We start from the raw sequence: 18436 nt of genomic DNA, 5'->3' as shown, positions 1-18436 counted from the left end.
GGAAGGGAGGCTGCTGGAGTCCTCTGGAAGGGAGGCGAAGGGAGGCTGCGGGTGTCCTTCAGAGAGGATTGGAGGCTGTGGGTGTCCTGCAGGGGGAGGCTGTAGATCTTGCTGGGGTGAAGACTGATGTGTTTTCCGTCCTCTGTGATCAGAGGCTGTTTGGTGCGGCCTCTGCGGGGGGATTGGTTGGTAACGCGGTTGGGGCTCCTCTGTGGACCTCTGGCTGTTCTGGGGTGTTATGGTTCTGTGATTGGTTGGTCTTTTTCCGGCAGATCCCGGGGAAGCAGCTCTTCTCACTGGTGAAGCGTTACCTGTGTGTGACATCATTGCTGGACCAGTTGAGCAGTGACCGGCCGGACCGCGAGGACACAGACCGCCTCCAGCGCCAGTTTGACTTCTGCATGGCGATGGGCAGCCTGATCTGCGAGCTGGTGCGGGTCATGGGCTGGGTCAGTGAACGTCCTCACGGGACCCTGACGGGCCAGGACTTGGAGCAGCATCGGGTGTTTCGCTCCATCTTCCAGCCTCAGGCGTCGCCCTGCTCTGGTTTGCCGGTGGCGCTCCATCCTCCTGTGCGCCCCACCTCTGCAAAGAAGCCTCGTAAGGAGTTCATGACTCCATCTGACTTCACCTCACGAAACGCCTATGTGGACTATATCCAGGAGGCCCTGAAGCCGGGAATGGTGGTCCGCATGCTGGAAGACTATGACGAGATCAGTGCTGGAGACGAGGGGGTGTTCCGCCTGAGCAACAGCGGCATGCCTCCCGTTCAGGTGAGTGATGCGGGATCGGTGGCTCATGGAGACTGGAGGAGCAGAGCGGTGCCCCGGGCCTGACCGATGACCGGAGATGGCTGCGGACCCCACAGTGCTGGGACCGCCGGACACCGCTACGTTTAGGTCGCTCTGGACACAATTGTAGATTTTATTTTTCTTTTTTTATTTAAATGCATGAAGTTTTGGGTAAAATAATTTTTCCATTTTAGTTTGGCACATTCACCTTACATATCTGCTGTGCTGGCTGCAGAAGGAGTTAACCGATCACCCATGAGTGAGCTCATTCTGACTGAAGGGCTTAAGTTACACCCTTCACTTTGTGGTTATAAATCAGCTGAGAGTAGAGTTACACACCCTCCAGGCACAGCGAGCTCGCTGATGGGTTATCGGTTAACTCACAGCCAGTAATGCACAGTGTAGCACTAAGCTAAGAACACATGCATTTATGTAAGAAAATTCCCAGAAGTGTTTACCCACATGTCTGGAGATCATGGAACCCACTGCTGTCCATAAGCCTTGCCCCCGATCCACCGTGGGAGGAGCGCCTGGGGCGACGTGTGAGGGGTGCTGGGGGTGGCGTGGGAGGGGCGCCGGGCGTGGCGTGGGAGGAGCGCCTGGGGCGACGTGGGAGGAGTGTGGCGTGGGAGGGGCACCGGGCGTGGCGTGGGAGGGGCGCCGGGGGCGATGTGGGAGTAGTGCAGCGTTTGAGGAGTGCTGGGGGCGATGTGGGAGTAGTGCAGCGTTTGAGGAGTGCTGGGGGCGATGTGGGAGTAGTGCAGCGTTTGAGGAATGCTGGGGGCGATGTGGGAGTAGTGCAGCGTTTGAGGAGTGCTGGGGGCGATGTGGGAGTAGTGCAGCGTTTGAGGAGTGCTGGGGGCGATGTGGGAGTAGTGCAGCGTTTGAGGAGTGCTGGGGGCGATGTGGGAGTAGTGCAGCGTTTGAGGAGTGCTGGGGGCGATGTGGGAGTAGTGCAGCGTTTGAGGAGTGCTGGGGGCGATGTGGGAGTAGTGCAGCGTTTGAGGAGTGCTGGGGGCGATGTGGGAGTAGTGCAGCGTTTGAGGAGTGCTGGGGGCGATGTGGGAGTAGTGCAGCGTTTGAGGAATGCTGGGGGCGATGTGGGAGTAGTGCAGCGTTTGAGGAGTGCTGGGGGCGATGTGGGAGTAGTGCAGCGTTTGAGGAGTGCTGGGGGCGATGTGGGAGTAGTGCAGCGTTTGAGGAGTGCTGGGGGCGATGTGGGAGTAGTGCAGCGTTTGAGGAGTGCTGGGGGCGATGTGGGAGTAGTGCAGCGTTTGAGGAGTGCTGGGGGCGGCGTGGGAGTAGTGCAGCGTTTGAGGAGTGCTGGGGGCGATGTGGGAGTAGTGCAGCGTTTGAGGAGTGCTGGGGGCGATGTTGGAGTAGTGCAGCGTTTGAGGAGTGCTGGGGGCGATGTGGGAGTAGTGCAGCGTTTGAGGAGCGCTGGGGGCGGCGTGGGAGTAGTGCAGCGTTTGAGGAGTGCTGGGGGCGATGTGGGAGTAGTGCAGCGTTTGAGGAGTGCTGGGGGCGATGTTGGAGTAGTGCAGCGTTTGAGGAGTGCTGGGGGCGATGTGGGAGTAGTGCAGCGTTTGAGGAGTGCTGGGGGCGATGTGGGAGTAGTGCAGCGTTTGAGGAGCGCTGGGGGCGATGTGGGAGTAGTGCAGCGTTTGAGGAGTGCTGGGGGCGATGTGGGAGTAGTGCAGCGTTTGAGGAGTGCTGGGGGCGATGTGGGAGTAGTGCAGCGTTTGAGGAGTGCTGGGGGCGATGTGGGAGTAGTGCAGCGTTTGAGGAGTGCTGGGGGCGATGTGGGAGTAGTGCAGCGTTTGAGGAGTGCTGGGGGCGATGTGGGAGTAGTGCAGCGTTTGAGGAGTGCTGGGGGCGATGTGGGAGTAGTGCAGCGTTTGAGGAGTGCTGGGGGCGATGTGGGAGTAGTGCAGCGTTTGAGGAGTGCTGGGGGCGATGTGGGAGTAGTGCAGCGTTTGAGGAGTGCTGGGGGCGATGTGGGAGTAGTGCAGCGTTTGAGGAGTGCTGGGGGCGATGTGGGAGTAGTGCAGCGTTTGAGGAGTGCTGGGGGCGATGTGGGAGTAGTGCAGCGTTTGAGGAGTGCTGGGGGCGATGTGGGAGTAGTGCAGCGTTTGAGGAGTGCTGGGGGCGATGTGGGAGTAGTGCAGCGTTTGAGGAGTGCTGGGGGCGATGTTGGAGTAGTGCAGCGTTTGAGGAGTGCTGGGGGCGATGTGGGAGTAGTGCAGCGTTTGAGGAGTGCTGGGGGCGATGTGGGAGTAGTGCAGCGTTTGAGGAGTGCTGGGGGCGATGTGGGAGTAGTGCAGCGTTTGAGGAGTGCTGGGGGCGATGTGGGAGTAGTGCAGCGTTTGAGGAGTGCTGGGGGCGATGTGGGAGTAGTGCAGCGTTTGAGGAGCGCTGGGGGCGATGTGGGAGTAGTGCAGCGTTTGAGGAGCGCTGGGGGCGATGTGGGAGTAGTGCAGCGTTTGAGGAGCGCTGGGGGCGATGTGGGAGTAGTGCAGCGTTTGAGGAGCGCTGGGGGCGGCGTGGGAGTAGTGCAGCGTTTGAGGAGTGCTGGGGGCGATGTGGGAGTAGTGCAGCGTTTGAGGAGTGCTGGAGGCGGCGTGGGAGTAGTGCAGCGTTTGAGGAGTGCTGGGGGCGGCGTGGGAGTAGTGCAGCGTTTGAGGAGTGCTGGGGGCGGCGTGGGAGTAGTGCAGCGTTTGAGGAGCGCCGGGGGCGGCGTTTGAGGAGATCCGGGGGCGGCGTGGGAGGAGCGCCGGTCGTGGCGTGGGAGGAGTGCTGGGCGTGGGAGGAGTGCTGGGCGCGGCGTGGGAGGAGTGCTGGGCGCAGGAGCGCGGAGTCTGGATGAATGGACTGTATTCCGTGGTCCTCTCACGCCGTGGTGTAGTAATGTGGTTCGCCCTCCCCCCTGCAGGTTCTGTGGAGATCAACAGGAAGAACTTACTGGGTCCACTGGCACATGGTGGAGATCATCAGCTGCGGAGACCAGCCAGAGGAGGACAACCTGGACAGGGCGTCTTTGGTGGGAGACGGTGTAAAGGTGCCTCCAGGTGTGTGCCGGGGTCCTCCTATGCAGACGCCTCCTTCTGCAGCTGACTAGCTCTTATCCTCTGCTGCTGTCAGTGAATGGGGGCGCTCATTGTTTACATCCACAGGGGAGTGATGCCCACGGTGACAGGGGAGTGACGCCCACGGTCACTTCTCACAACTTGGGGTTTGTTACAATGTCTCCCCACCTGTGAACTGAACATCTTGAACTGCAGCCTGGTACATTGTAGCAAATCCTCAGCTGTGTGTGCAGGGGATGTAAACAAGAATTATGAGAAAGTTTCAGAACTTGTCAGAGAAGACGGTCAGACTGGACAGTAAATGGAGTCATCTGTGGTGAAGTCGGCAGAGAAGCCGACGCTCCTCTCTGTAGACGCTGGGAGAAGACGGTTTTGTCCTGGGCGGTCACTTTGCCTTCTCTCCACAGTCACCCCAGCCCTTTCTAGTAAGCTCTCGGGAGGGATGTACGCCCTGCCGTACCTGGGAGCAGCGGCCTGTGAGCAACGGGGGGTCCTGCGGCAGGACGAGTGGTGGGAGATCCTCTTCTTCATCCGGAGACTAGATCCTCACGAGCAGCAGGAGGTGATACGGCAGACCCTGGAGGATAAGGTGAGGATGAGCGCCGCCACTGGAGGGTTTCTGCTGGGAGGGAGGGGCGCCGCCGCCAGAGGGTTTCTGCTGGGAGGGGTGCCGCCGCCAGAGGGTTTCTGCTGGGAGGGATGGGCACCGCCGCCGGAGGGTTTCTGCTGGGAGAGACGCTTGGAGGGTTTCTGCTGGGAGGGACGGGTGCCGCCGCCGGAGGGTTTCTGCTAGGAGGGACGGGCGGCGCCGCCGGAGGGTTTCAGCTGGGAGGAACGGGTGCCACTGGAGGGTTTCTGCTGGGAGGAACGGGTGCCGCCGCCGGAGGGTTTCTGCTAGGAGGGACGGGCGGCGGCGCCGGAGGGTTTCTGCTGGGAGGAACGGGTGCCACTGGAGGGTTTCTGCTGGGAGGGAAGGGCGCCGCCGCCGGAGGATTTCTGCTGGGAGGAACGGGTGCCACTGGAGGGTTTCTGCTGGGAGGGACGGTTGCCGCCAGAGGGTTTCTGCTGGGAGGGGTGCTGCCGCCAGAGGGTTTCTGCTGGGAGGGGTGCCGCCACCAGAGGGTTTCTGCTGGGAGGGACTGGTGCAGCCGGAGGGTTTCTGCTGGGAGGGGCGGGCACTGCCGCCGGAGGGTTTCTGCTGGGAGGGATGCTGGAGGGTTTCTGCTGGGAGGGACGGGTGCCGCCGCCAGAGGGTTTCTGCTGGGAGGGATGCTGGAGGGTTTCTGCTGGGAGGGACGGGTGCTGCCGCCAGAGGGTTTCTGCTGGGAGGGACGGGTGCCGCCGCCAGAGGGTTTCTGCTGGGAGGGACTGGCGCCGCCGCCGGAGGGTTTCTGGTGGGAGCGATGCTGGAGGGTTTCTGCTGGGATGGATGGGCGCCGCCGCCAGAGGGTTTCTGCTGGGAGGGGTGCCGCCACCAGAGGGTTTCTGCTGGGAGGGACTGGTGCAGCCGGAGGGTTTCCGCTGGGAGGGACGGGCACCGCCGCCGGAGGGTTTCTGCTGGGAGGGATGCTGGAGGGTTTCTGCTGGGAGGGACGGGTGCCGCCGCCGGAGGGTTTCTGCTGGGAGGGATGCTGGAGGGTTTCTGCTGGGAGGGACGGGTGCCGCCGCCAGAGGGTTTCTGCTGAGAGGGATGCTGGAGGGTTTCTGCTGGGAGGGACGGGTGCCGCCGCCAGAGGGTTTCTGCTGGGAGGGACTGGCGCCTCCGCCGGAGGGTTTCTGGTGGGAGCGATGCTGGAGGGTTTCTGCTGGGATGGATGGGCGCCGCCGCCAGAGGGTTTCTGCTGGGAGGGACGGGCGCCGCCGGAGGGTTTCTGCTGGGAGGGGTGCCGCCGCCAGAGGGTTTCTGCTGGGAGGGACTGGTGCCGCCGGAGGGTTTCTGCTGGGAGGGGTGCCGCCGCCAGAGGGTTTCTGCTGGGAGGGATGGGCACCGCCGCCGGAGGGTTTCTGCTGGGAGAGACGCTGGAGGGTTACTGCTGGGAGGGACGGGTGCCGCCGCCGGAGGGTTTCTGCTGGGAGGAACGGGTGCCACTGGAGGGTTTCTGCTGGGAGGAACGGGTGCCGCCGGCGGAGGGTTTCTGCTAGGAGGGACGGGCGGCGGCGCCGGAGGGTTCCTGCTGGGAGGAACGGGTGCCACTGGAGGGTTTCTGCTGGGAGGGAAGGGCGCCGCCGCCGGAGGATTTCTGCTGGGAGGAGCGGGTGCCACTGGAGGGTTTCTGCTGGGAGGGACGGTTGCCGCTTGAGGGTTTCTGCTGGGAGGGAAGGGCGCCGCCGGAGGATTTCAGCTGGGAGGAACGGGTGCCGCTGGAGGGTTTCTGCTGGGAGGGACGGGTGCCGCCGCCAGAGGGTTTCTGCTGGGGGGGGGATCACAGGGAGGGCCGCTCCTCCACTATATAGTGATGATTGGGTAGATTGGCCGGGGTCTGCGGTGGCCTCCATAGCTGAGCCTCTGTTCTCTGTTATCAGCAGTGCAGTCTGGATGAGCGCGCCCTCATGCTACTGCCGGTGTCTGTGGATGCAGCACATAAGATCCTCGGCCTCCTGGGTGACCGCTGTTCCGGCAGCGCCCTCAGTGACCTGCACAGCTCTCACGTCTATGGAAAGTATGTCCTTCATTCAGAGCAGCCGAGGTCCGTGCCGCCCTTTGGAGCCCAGGTCCACCCCGCACAAGCCGGCCTCCTGTCTAAGATGCCCAAGAGCGAGGAACTGCAGAAAGAGGAGAAGCCGGCGGCTGAATGCAGTGCGGACCCGTCAGACCTGCAGCTCCTCAGCAGCCTGCTCTCTCAGGAAGGCCTCCCCGGCCCGCCCGCAGACGACAGGTGTAAAGGTGAGAGCCGCCAGACACCGCCAGTGCCGCTTATTACAGGGGTTACACTGCTGTGGACGGGGTTCACTGATCCCCGGACGTTACCCATGGCCGCCTCTCCCCAGGGTCGTCTGAGGGTGATCTGAGGCCTCCTGGTGTATGGTTTACTCTAGTCTTCCGCAGAGTATACAGCAAAAGTAATGAGGTGTCTGCTCATAGTCGTCCTCTATCACGTGTTGTGGACATGCTCTGTGCAGGGGTTGTAGCTCAGGAAGGGGGAGAAAGGGAGCTTTGACCATCTGCTGACTCCGCCCTCTGATAGTGAGATGACTGCTGACTCCGCCCTCCTGTAATGGGATGGCTGTATACTCCACCCTGCTATGATGAGATCACAGACTCCACCCTCTGAGATGGCTGTAAACTCCACCCTCCTATGATAATGAGATGACTGCTGACTCTGCCCCTATTACATGGCTGTAATCCTCAGTGTAAGGTTATGTGCACACGTCCGGAATTCCTGCGGATTTCCCGCGGCATGGAACTGCGGAAAGTTCCGTGGGAATTCCAGACGTGTGCACATAGCCTAAAGGTTGGATGTCCACCATCGGCAGGGTTTGGAGCTCCTCAGGGGACGTCTCAGGGGTTCTCTCTGGACATGTTGGTGGGGCTTCTGGAGAAGGTGAAGAGGACGTCGTGCGGTGCAGAGACGCTGAGCTCCGCGGTGCAGGCGATGCTGCAGCAGTCTGAAGATGAGGTCCACACTGTGAAAAGTGAGGGGCGTTCTAACAGGTACATACATGAGGGGAGACCACTGCGTCTGGGAGAGGGTATGCCCATGGGTGGGGTGCAGTATCGGCCACCTTGTCATATATTGTCTGTCCTGCAGAGAGAAGATCATTAAGACGTTGGTGGAGATTCTCAGCAGTCAGATGAAGGAGAAGTTTGTGGGGGTCTCCTGCCTGCAGCTGACGTATGTCATCTTGTCCAAGTATGACTGGCGGGTGCTGTTTGCCACCGAGGGCGGGGTGCGGGCGGTGCTGGGCTGTATGCAGGAGCACCAGTCCTCGCTTGCCATTCAGCACATTGGCCTGGCGGTGAGTCCATGACCGGCCGTCCATTCCCAGCTGCGTGTGGCTGCCGTCCGCCAACCTGCACTCCTTCCCGACAGGTCCTGAAGGTGCTGACTGGAGTGGGGGGCTGCGATCTGCGAGGAAGCGCCCGCCGCTACAACCTGAATCCCGGAGATGCCCAGATGATGAAGGAAATCTTCTCCAGCATCGCTTCAGCCGCCAGTGGGAGCTCCACCAGTCTGCTGAGGGCGATCCCGGGGGCCATCTGCAAGCTGCAGGGCACAGAGGGGTACGTTCAGATCAGCAACACCACCACTGCTGAGCTCTGCCTCACATCTGATTACCACCTCCTGCCTTTCAGGTGCTTCACCGCTGTCTACAATGGACTTCTTGTCATCCGAATGTTAACCGAGAACCATGAAGCTCTGTCCGAGCAGCTGTCCAGGGGTGAGCTGCCCGCCGTCCTTCAGAGCGTCACTGGAGACAGCAACTCCATGTTCAGCCGCCTGGACATCTTCCTGAAGAAGCAGCTCTGTGACCTCCTGAAGAGCGGCCAGGAGAAGAGCCTCACCGATACCGAAGGTGTGAATGATACAGTATGTTTCCTGCCATGTCCGGTGCCTCCTAGATTTCATTATGTCATCACTTCCTTCTCCCATTCATAGCCTCGCTCTCCTCCTCCAACTAGTCACTTTGATCTCCTCCTCCTCCTCCTCCCGTTTCTTGCCTCGTTTTCCTCCTCCTCCTTCTCCCGTTTCTCACCTCGCTCTCTTCTTTCTCTCATTCCCCTCCTCTTCCCCTCGCTCGTCGTCCTCCTCTTCCCCTCGCTCGTCGTCCTCCTCTTCCCCTCGCTCGTCGTCCTCCTCTTCCCCTCGCTCGTCCTCCTCTTCCCCTTGCTCGTCCTCCTCTTCCCCTCGCTCGTCGTCCTCTTCCCCTCGCTCGTCGTCCTCTTCCCCTCGCTCGTCGTCCTCTTCCCCTCGCTCGTCGTCCTCTTCCCCTCGCTCGTCGTCCTCTTCCCCTCGCTCGTCGTCCTCTTCCCCTCGCTCGTCGTCCTCTTCCCCCCCTCGCTCGTCGTCCTCTTCCCCCCCCTCGCTCGTCGTCCTCTTCCCCCCCCCTCGCTCGTCCTCCTCTTCCCCCCCCCCTCGCTCGTCCTCCTCTTCCCCCCCCCCTCGCTCGTCCTCCTCTTCCCCCCCCCCTCGCTCGTCCTCCTCTTCCCCCCCCCCTCGCTCGTCCTCCTCTTCCCCCCCCCTCGCTCGTCCTCCTCTTCCCCCCCCCCCTCGCTCGTCCTCCTCTTCCCCCCCCCCCTCGCTCGTCCTCCTCTTCCCCCCCCTCGCTCGTCCTCCTCTTCCCCCCCCCTCGCTCGTCCTCCTCTTCCCCCCCCCCTCGCTCGTCCTCCTCTCCCCCCCCTCGCTCGTCCTCCTCTCCCCCCCTCGCTCGTCCTCCTCTTCCCCCCCCTCGCTCGTCCTCCTCTTCCCCCCCCCCTCGCTCGTCCTCCTCTTCCCCCCCCCCTCGCTCGTCCTCCTCTTCCCCCCCCCCCCTCGCTCGTCCTCCTCTTCCCCCCCCCCCTCGCTCGTCCTCCTCTTCCCCCCCCCTCGCTCGTCCTCCTCTTCCCCCCCCTCGCTCGTCCTCCTCTTCCCCCCCCCTCGCTCGTCCTCCTCTTCCCCCCCCCCCTCGCTCGTCCTCCTCTCCCCCCCCTCGCTCGTCCTCCTCTCCCCCCCTCGCTCGTCCTCCTCTTCCCCCCCCTCGATTGTCCTCCTCTCCCCCCCCTCGCTCGTCCTCCTCTTCCCCCCCCCCTCGCTCGTCCTCCTCTTCCCCCCCCCCTCGCTCGTCCTCCTCTTCCCCCCCCCCCTCGCTCGTCCTCCTCTTCCCCCCCCCCCTCGCTCGTCCTCCTCTTCCCCCCCCCCTCGCTCGTCCTCCTCTTCCCCCCCCCCCCTCGCTCGTCCTCCTCTTCCCCCCCCCCTCGCTCGTCCTCCTCTTCCCCCCCCCCCCTCGCTCGTCCTCCTCTTCCCCCCCCCCTCGCTCGTCCTCCTCTTCCCCCCCTCGCTCGTCCTCCTCTCCCCCCCCCTCGCTCGTCCTCCTCTCCCCCCCCTCGCTCGTCCTCCTCTCCCCCCCCTCGCTCGTCCTCCTCTTCCCCCCCCCTCGCTCGTCCTCCTCTTCCCCCCCCCTCGCTCGTCCTCCTCTCCCCCCCTCGCTCGTCCTCCTCTTCCCCCCCCTCGATTGTCCTCCTCTCCCCCCCCTCGCTCGTCCTCCTCTCCCCCCCCTCGCTCGTCCTCCTCTCCCCCCCCCTCGCTCGTCCTCCTCTTCCCCCCCCCCCTCGCTCGTCCTCCTCTTCCCCCCCCCCTCGCTCGTCCTCCTCTTCCCCCCCCCCCCCCTCGCTCGTCCTCCTCTTCCCCCCCCCTCGCTCGTCCTCCTCTTCCCCCCCCTCGCTCGTCCTCCTCTTCCCCCCCCCTCGCTCGTCCTCCTCTTCCCCCCCCCTCGCTCGTCCTCCTCTTCCCCCCCCCTCGCTCGTCCTCCTCTTCCCCCCCCCCCCCCCTCGCTCGTCCTCCTCTTCCCCCCCCCCCCTCGCTCGTCCTCCTCTTCCCCCCCCCCCCTCGCTCGTCCTCCTCTTCCCCCCCTCGCTCGTCCTCCTCTTCCCCCCCCCTCGCTCGTCCTCCTCTCCCCCCCCCCCCCCGCTCGTCGTCCTCCTCCTCTTGTGCCCTTTGGATACTTAGGCTCCTTTGTGTTGGTGCCTCTTTCAGAGATTGGCCCAGTCTTGCCTCTTCAAGACATGGATGTGGCGTCTCTGCTCCACAGTCTGAAGGACGTGCGTATGTGCCGGGAGTTGCTGCCGTCGCTGGAGCGCTGTGTCTGTGGTGACGCCTCCTCTCTGCCTTGTGATGTTTCCCAACTCCTCACAGACACCGACTTCTTCCTGCAGCTTCTCTCCAGCCTTGAGCAGCTCCGAAGCGAGAAGCAGCTGCAGCTCTGTGTGTACAGGTAGTGTGACTCTGAGGATGAGAGTCCCCGTGTGACTCTGAGGATGAGAGTCCCCGTGTGACTCTGAGGATGAGAGTCCCCGTGTGACTCTGAGGATGAGAGTCCCCGTGTGACTCTGAGGATGAGAGTCGCCGTGTGACTCTGAGGATGAGAGTCGCCGTGTGACTCTGAGGATGAGAGTCCCCGTGTGACTCTGAGGATGAGAGTCCCCGTGTGACTCTGAGGATGAGAGTCCCCGTGTGACTCTGAGGATGAGAGTCCCCGTGTGACTCTGAGGATGAGAGTCCCCGTGTGACTCTGAGGATGAGAGTCCCCGTGTGACTCTGAGGATGAGAGTCCCCGTGTGACTCTGAGGATGAGAGTCCCCGTGTGACTCTGAGGATGAGAGTCCCCGTGTGACTCTGAGGATGAGAGTCCCCGTGTGACTCTGAGGATGAGAGTCCCCATGTGTTGTGCTGTTATCGGGGTAGCTATTGAGGGAGGGCTAAATTAACCCTTTACGGTTGAGCCAGTGATGTCCAAATTATTCCACAGAGTGTTGCTACCAACTCAAATGACCACACGGAGACTGCGGTCTCTGTACGGGAGGATCGAGACAGATCACCAGTCCCCTTTATTTTAGTCACTTCTTTTATAATCTTTTGCTTAATTATGCAAAGTTCTCAACTACCAATAACATCACTTCACTTTATAAGTCAATAATATTGCAAGGAAACCGGAAACTACATATATGTCCGTATCCAAATAGCATAGAAAGTAGTACAGTGGCATATTCTTCAGAGTTCTACACCCCTGGTTCCCTTATCTTGCACCTGATGGGAACAGTCTGGTTTCATGACAGCCCATCCCAATTACAAAAATGTAAAAATGTATCTTACAGCAACAAAAATGGAGAAACGAAACCTTCAGAGAATGGAGAAAACGAAACTTCAGCTTTGACTTTAGTTTTAACCCTTCACACTGTGGTTGGATCAGCCACTAGTTACACACGTGGTCACCATTGTTGGCGCCCCTCGTGTAATGCCAGAAAACCCCACAGTGGTGACAGAAATAACTGGAATCCGACAAAAGTAATAATAAATAAAAAATCTATGACAATGAACAGCTGACGGTCAGACATTGGTTTTCAGCCAGGCTGCCACAGAATCTATAAAGAATAACACTCAAGGAATAGGCCTGGACAGAAATGCTGGTTCCCCTGACAGTAATGTGACAGAAGGGACATGTGACATCGCGGTGTGACCACTGATTACCATCACAGGGGTCTCTGGGTTTTCTGTCGTTACACGAGGGGCACCAGCAGTGTTGATCCCATGTGTATGTTGGGAGTTGTAGTTCCTCTGGAGCTTTGACCCGATTGTGTCTTCTGCCAGGATCCTGCATAAGAGTCTATCTTTCTACCAAGAGGACGCCCTCCCCTGGCACCGCAGCATCGAGCCGTGCCTGACGTCTCTGGTGAGCACCACCAGCGACCATGAGGTGAGGGGGATGAGATGTGGGATGCTGGGGGTTTTCCTTCTGCACACGTGTCCATTGATTGTTATTTTTGTTTTTTCTGTCTCAGGTTCTCCAGGAGGTGGTCGGCTTCTTACACCGCCTGGCGTCCATTAACAAGGACTGCGCCGTGGTCATGTGTCGTCTTGGTGCAAAAGAAACGGTTAATAAAGTTTTAGAAAAGCAAAGCTCCCCCCTTCTGCAGGCCGCGGAGCTGCGAGACCTCCTGTCCGACTGCGAGAAGTACACCAGCCTCTACCAGAAGATGGCCACCAGCATCCTGGCCGGCTGCATCCAGGTAATTGGCCCGATCCCTGCTGCTGTTGTGCTCCAGTCACCACCAGAGCTGCGGTCACTGTTCTGCTCTTACATTGTGTCTTATCCTTCAGTCACCTCCAGAGCTGCACTCAATATTCTGCTGTTACATCATGTCTTATTCTCCGGTCACTTCCAGAGCTGCACTCACTATTCTGCTGTTACATCGTGTCTTATCCTCCAGTCACCTCCAGAGCTGCACTCACTATTCTGCTGTTACATCATGTCATCTCCTCCATTACATCTTCAATACAGCGCTTCTTAGAGTCTGAGACATGAAGAAGTGAGTGTACAATAGTGAGTGCAGCTCTGGATGTGACAGATATCAGGGTGTTGCGGAGCAGTGTCTGTGCGCTGTGTGTGGCTCTGGATGTGACTGATATTGGGGATTTGCGGAGCAGTGTCCGTGTGCTGTGTGCAGCTCTGCATATGACTGATATCAGGGTGTTGTGGAGCAGTGTCTGTGCACGGTGTGCAGCTCTGGATGTGACTGATATCGGGGTGTTGTGGAGCAGTGCGCTGTGTGCGGCTCTGGATGTGACTGATATCGGGGTGTGGCGGAGCAGTGTCCGTGCGCTGTGTGTGGCTCTGGATGTGACTGATATCGGGGTGTTGTGGAGCAGTGTCCGTGCGCTGTGTGTGGCTCTGGATGTGACGGATATCGGGGTGTTGTGGAGCAGTGTCCGTGCGCTGTGTGGGGCTCTGGATGTGACGGATATCGGGGTGTTGTGGAGCAGTGTCCGTGCGCTGTGTGCCGCTCTGGATGTGACTGATAGCGGGGTGTTGTGGAGCAGTGTTCGTGCTCTGTGTGCCACTCTGGATGTGACTGATATCGGGGTGTGGCGGAGCAGTGTCCGTGCGCTGTGTGCGGCTCTGGATGTGACAGATATCGGGGTGTGGCGGAGCAGTGTCCGTGCGCTGTGTGCGGCTATGGGTGTTGCGGAACAGTGTCTGTGCGCTGTGTGTAGCTCTGGATGTGACAGATATCGGGTTGTTGCGGAGTAGTGTCCGTGCGGTGCCAGTGTACATTGTGTCTGCTGCTCACTGATCCATTTCTCTCCTCCCGACAGATGGTCCTGGGACAGATCGAGGAGCATCGTCGCTGCCAGCAGCAGATTAATATCCCGTTCTTTGATGTGTTCTTAAGGAACCTTTGTCAGGGTGAGTAGTGGTCCGTGCCGGGTAGACCCCACATCGAGGCAGAGCAGTGTCCACCCCCTGTACAAGAAGACAACTTCTGTGTAACGCACTCAAAGCATTGTGGACCCCTCTATATATCACTCACGGTGGTGTGGACCCCTCTATATATCACTCACGGTGGTGTGGACCCCTCTATATATCACTCACGGTGGTGTGGACCCCTCTATATATCACGGTGGTGTGGACCCCTCTATATATCACAGTGGTGTGGACCCCTCTATATATCACAGTGGTGTGGACCCCTCTATGTATCACAGTGGTGTGGACCCCTCTATATATCACTCACGGTGGTGTGGACCCCTCTATATATCACTCACGTGGTGTGGACCCCTCTATATATCACAGTGGTGTGGACCCCTCTATATATCACAGTGGTGTGGACCCCTCTATATATCACAGTGGTGTGGACCCCTCTATATATCACTCACGGTGGTGTGGACCCCTCTATATATCACTCACGGTGGTGTGGACCCCTCTATATATCACTCACGGTGGTGTGGACCCCTCTATATATCACTGTGGTGTGGACCCCTCTATATATCACTCACGGTGGTGTGGACCCCTCTATATATCACAGTGGTGTGGACCCCTCTATATATCACTCATGGTGGTGTGGACCCCTCTATATATCACTCACGGTGGTGTGGACCCCTCTATATATCACAGTGGTGTGGACCCCTCTATATATCACTCACGGTGGTGTGGACCCCTCTATATATCACAGTGGTGTGGACCCCTCTATATAGCACTCACGTGGTGTGGACCCCTCTATATATCACAGTGGTGTGGACCCCTCTATATATCACTCACAGTGGTGTGGACCCCTCTATATATCACTCACGGTGGTGTGGACCCCTCTATATATCACTCACGGTGGTGTGGACCCCTCTATATATCACTGTGGTGAGGACCCCTCTATATATCACTCACGGTGGTGTGGCCCCCTCTATATATCACAGTGGTGTGGACCCCTCTATATATCACTCACGGTGGTGTGGCCCCCTCTATATATCACAGTGGTGTGGACCCCTCTATATATCACTCATGGTGGTGTGGCCCCCTCTATATATCACAGTGGTGTGGACCCCTCTATATATCACTCACGGTGGTGTGGACCCCTCTATATATCACTCACGGTGGTGTGGACCCCTCTATATATCACTCACGGTGGTGTGGACCCCTCTATATATCACTCACGGTGGTGTGGACCCCTCTATATATCACGGTGGTGTGGACCCCTCTATATATCACAGTGGTGTGGACCCCTCTATATATCACAGTGGTGTGGACCCCTCTACATAGCACTCACGTGGTGTGGACCCCTCTATATAGCACTCACGTGGTGTGGACCCCTCTATATAGCACTCACGTGGTGTGGACCCCTCTATATATCACAGTGGTGTGGACCCCTCTATATACAGTGGGGAAAAAAAGTATTTAGTCAGTCAGCAATAGTGCAAGTTCCACCACTTAAAAAGATGAGAGGCGTCTGTAATTTACATCATAGGTAGACCTCAACTATGGGAGACAAACTGAGAAAAAAAAATCCAGAAAATCACATTGTCTGTTTTTTTTTCATTTTATTTGCATATTATGGTGGAAAATAAGTATTTGGTCAGAAACAAAATTTCATCTCAATACTTTGTGATATATCCTTTGTTGGCAATGACAGAGGTCAAACGTTTTCTGTAAGTCTTCACAAGGTTGCCACACACTGTTGTTGGTATGTTGGCCCATTCCTCCATGCAGATCTCCTCTAGAGCAGTGATGTTTTTGGCTTTTCGCTTGGCAACACGGACTTTCAACTCCCTCCAAAGGTTTTCTATAGGGTTGAGATCTGGAGACTGGCTAGGCCACTCCAGGACCTTGAAATGCTTCTTACGAAGCCACTCCTTCGTTGCCCTGGCGGTGTGCTTTGGATCATTGTCATGTTGAAAGACCCAGCCACGTTTCATCTTCAATGCCCTTGCTGATGGAAGGAGGTTTGCACTCAAAATCTCACGATACATGGCCCCATTCATTCTTTCATGTACCCGGATCAGTCGTCCTGGCCCCTTTGCAGAGAAACAGCCCCAAAGCATGATGTTTCCACCACCATGCTTTACAGTAGGTATGGTGTTTGATGGATGCAACTCAGTATTCTTTTTCCTCCAAACACGACAAGTTGTGTTTCTACCAAACAGTTCCAGTTTGGTTTCATCAGACCATAGGACATTCTCCCAAAACTCCTCTGGATCATCCAAATGCTCTCTAGCAAACTTCAGACGGGCCCGGACATGTACAGGCTTAAGCAGTGGGACACGTCTGGCACTGCAGGATCTGAGTCCATGGTGGCGTAGTGTGTTACTTATGGTAGGCCTTGTTACATTGGTCCCAACTCTCTGCAGTTCATTCACTAGGTCCCCCCGCGTGGTTCTGGGATTTTTGCTCACCGTTCTTGTGATCATTCTGACCCCACGTGGTGGGATTTTGCGTGGAGCACCAGATCGAGGGAGATTATCAGTGGTCTTGTATGTCTTCCATTTTCTAATTATTGCTCCCACAGTTGATTTCTTCACTCCAAGCTGGTTGGCTATTGCAGATTCAGTCTTCCCAGCCTGGTGCAGGGCTACAATTTTGTTTCTGGTGTCCTTTGACAGCTCTTTGGTCTTCACCATAGTGGAGTTTGGAGTCAGACTGTTTGAGGGTGTGCACAGGTGTCTTTTTATACTGATAACAAGTTTAAACAGGTGCCATTACTACAGGTAATGAGTGGAGGAAAGAGGAGACTCTTAAAGAAGAAGTTACAGGTCTGTGAGAGCCAGAAATCTTGATTGCTTGTTTCTGACCAAATACTTATTTTCCACCATAATATGCAAATAAAATGAAAAAAAAAAACAGACAATGTGATTTTCTGGATTTTTTTTTTTCTCAGTTTGTCTCCCATAGTTGAGGTCTACCTATTATGTAAATTACAGACGCCTCTCATCTTTTTAAGTGGTGGAACTTGCACTATTGCTGACTGACTAAATACTTTTTTTCCCCACTGTATCACTCACGGTGGTGTGGACCCCTCGATATATCACAGTGGTGTGGACCCCTCTATATAGCACTCACGTGGTGTGGACCCCTCTATATATCACAGTGGTGTGGACCCCTCTATATATCACAATGGTGTGGACCCCTCTATATAGCACTCACGTGGTGTGGACCCCTCTATATAGCACTCACGTGGTGTGGACCCCTCTATATAGCACTCACGTGGTGTGGACCCCTCTATATATCACAGTGGTGTGGACCCCTCTGTATAGCACTCACGTGGTGTGGACCCCTCTATATATCACTCACGGTGGTGTGGACCCCTCTATATATCACAGTGGTGTGGACCCCTCTATATATCACAGTGGTGTGGACCCCTCTATATATCACTCACGGTGGTGTGGACCCCTCTATATATCACGGTGGTGTGGACCCCTCTATATATCACAGTGGTGTGGACCCCTCTATATATCACTCACGTGGTGTGGACCCCTCTATACACTGTGTTCCAAATTATTATGCAAAACATATTTCCTCCTATTTTCTGTAAATTACCTATATGAATTGCAGTCATTGTTATTTTCCAGTCATCTAATATTCTAGTATAATTCCAATGTTTTGGAACAATCTGCCTATGGAAACAGGATATTTTTAAAAATAAGAAACACTCACAATGCATGTTCCAAATTATTATGCGCAGCAGAGTTTTCAACCTTTTTATTTTGAACAAAACAATGGTGAATTGTGAAGTTATAAGCATCATCAGCTTATTACAGAATGAAATCAAACAGTTTTCAAGTCAGAACTTTCTTCTCGGTGATGTTACATTTGCACATAGGACCCTTGTTGGAAAGAAGCTTCTGAACTCTCTCGTCCATTGAATTTGTCAGTTTTTGGATGGTTTGTGCTCCAGTTGTTTTGCCTGTGGACAGAATCCCCTCCCAGAGCTGTTGCTTAGATGTGAGCTGCCTCCCGCCATCATAGACGCTCCTTGTGATGATGCTCCAGAGGTTCTCAATGGGGTTGAGGTCAGGGGAAGATGGTGGCCACCCCATAAGTTTGTCCTCTTTTCTGCCCATAGCAGCCAGAGATGCAGATGTGTTATTTGCAGCATGAGACGGAGCATTATCAGGCATGACAATGATCTTGCTGCGGAAAGCACGGTTCTTCCTCTTGAACCATGGCAGGAAGTGCTGTTTTAGAAACTCCTCATAGATTATGGAGTTCATCTTTACCCCTTCAGGGATCCTAAAGGGGCCGACAATCTCTCTCCCCATGATTCCAGCCCAAAACATTACTCCACCTCCTCCTTGTTGGCGCCTTAGCCGTGTTTTCATGGGGTGTCCATCAACCAGCCATCCTCCATCCATCTGGACCATCGAGCGTTGCACGGCACTCATCAGTCTTCATGTCTCGTTTGGCCACTGGAGCCGTTTCTGCTTGTGTGCAGTGGATAGAGGTGATCGACAGGACGGCTTACACACAGCTGCAAACCTCTGAAGGACCCTGCATCTTGTTGTTCGGGGGACGTTGGAGGCACCAGCAGCTTCAAAAACTTGTCTGCTGCTATGACAAGGCATTTCTGCAGCTGCTCTTCTAACCTGACGCAATTGCCTGTTGGAA

At 57.1% G+C, this 18436-nt stretch overlaps 1 protein-coding gene across 7 annotated transcripts in view; it reads left to right on the top strand.

Annotated features, from left to right (window-relative positions):
• Positions 1-18436, top strand: part of CUL9 (cullin 9) — a 244072-nt gene that overhangs the window by 6086 nt on the left and 219550 nt on the right. For 5 of the 7 annotated variants that reach the window (XM_073563509.1, XM_073563511.1, XM_073563505.1 and 2 more), the window contains exons 4-15: positions 273-773; positions 3724-3859; positions 4285-4466; positions 6401-6761; positions 7352-7529; positions 7627-7834; positions 7909-8099; positions 8172-8392; positions 10549-10786; positions 12160-12265; positions 12351-12578; positions 13666-13756. In XM_073563509.1, the coding sequence (XP_073419610.1) occupies positions 273-773; positions 3724-3859; positions 4285-4466; positions 6401-6761; positions 7352-7529; positions 7627-7834; positions 7909-8099; positions 8172-8392; positions 10549-10786; positions 12160-12265; positions 12351-12578; positions 13666-13756 (2641 nt within the window). The remainder of the gene's footprint in view (positions 1-272; positions 774-3723; positions 3860-4284; positions 4467-6400; positions 6762-7351; positions 7530-7626; positions 7835-7908; positions 8100-8171; positions 8393-10548; positions 10787-12159; positions 12266-12350; positions 12579-13665; positions 13757-18436) is intronic. The other 2 variants (XM_073563508.1, XM_073563512.1) reach the window with 1 other exon arrangement.

Source organism: Dendrobates tinctorius, unplaced genomic scaffold (assembly GCF_039654945.1).
Source record: "Dendrobates tinctorius isolate UK_male_01 unplaced genomic scaffold, ASM3965494v1 ptg000393l, whole genome shotgun sequence".
Taxonomy (NCBI): Eukaryota; Metazoa; Chordata; class Amphibia; order Anura; family Dendrobatidae; genus Dendrobates; species Dendrobates tinctorius.
The sequence above is the reverse complement of the archived record's forward strand: the minus strand, read 5'-3'. Positions and strand labels throughout refer to the sequence as shown.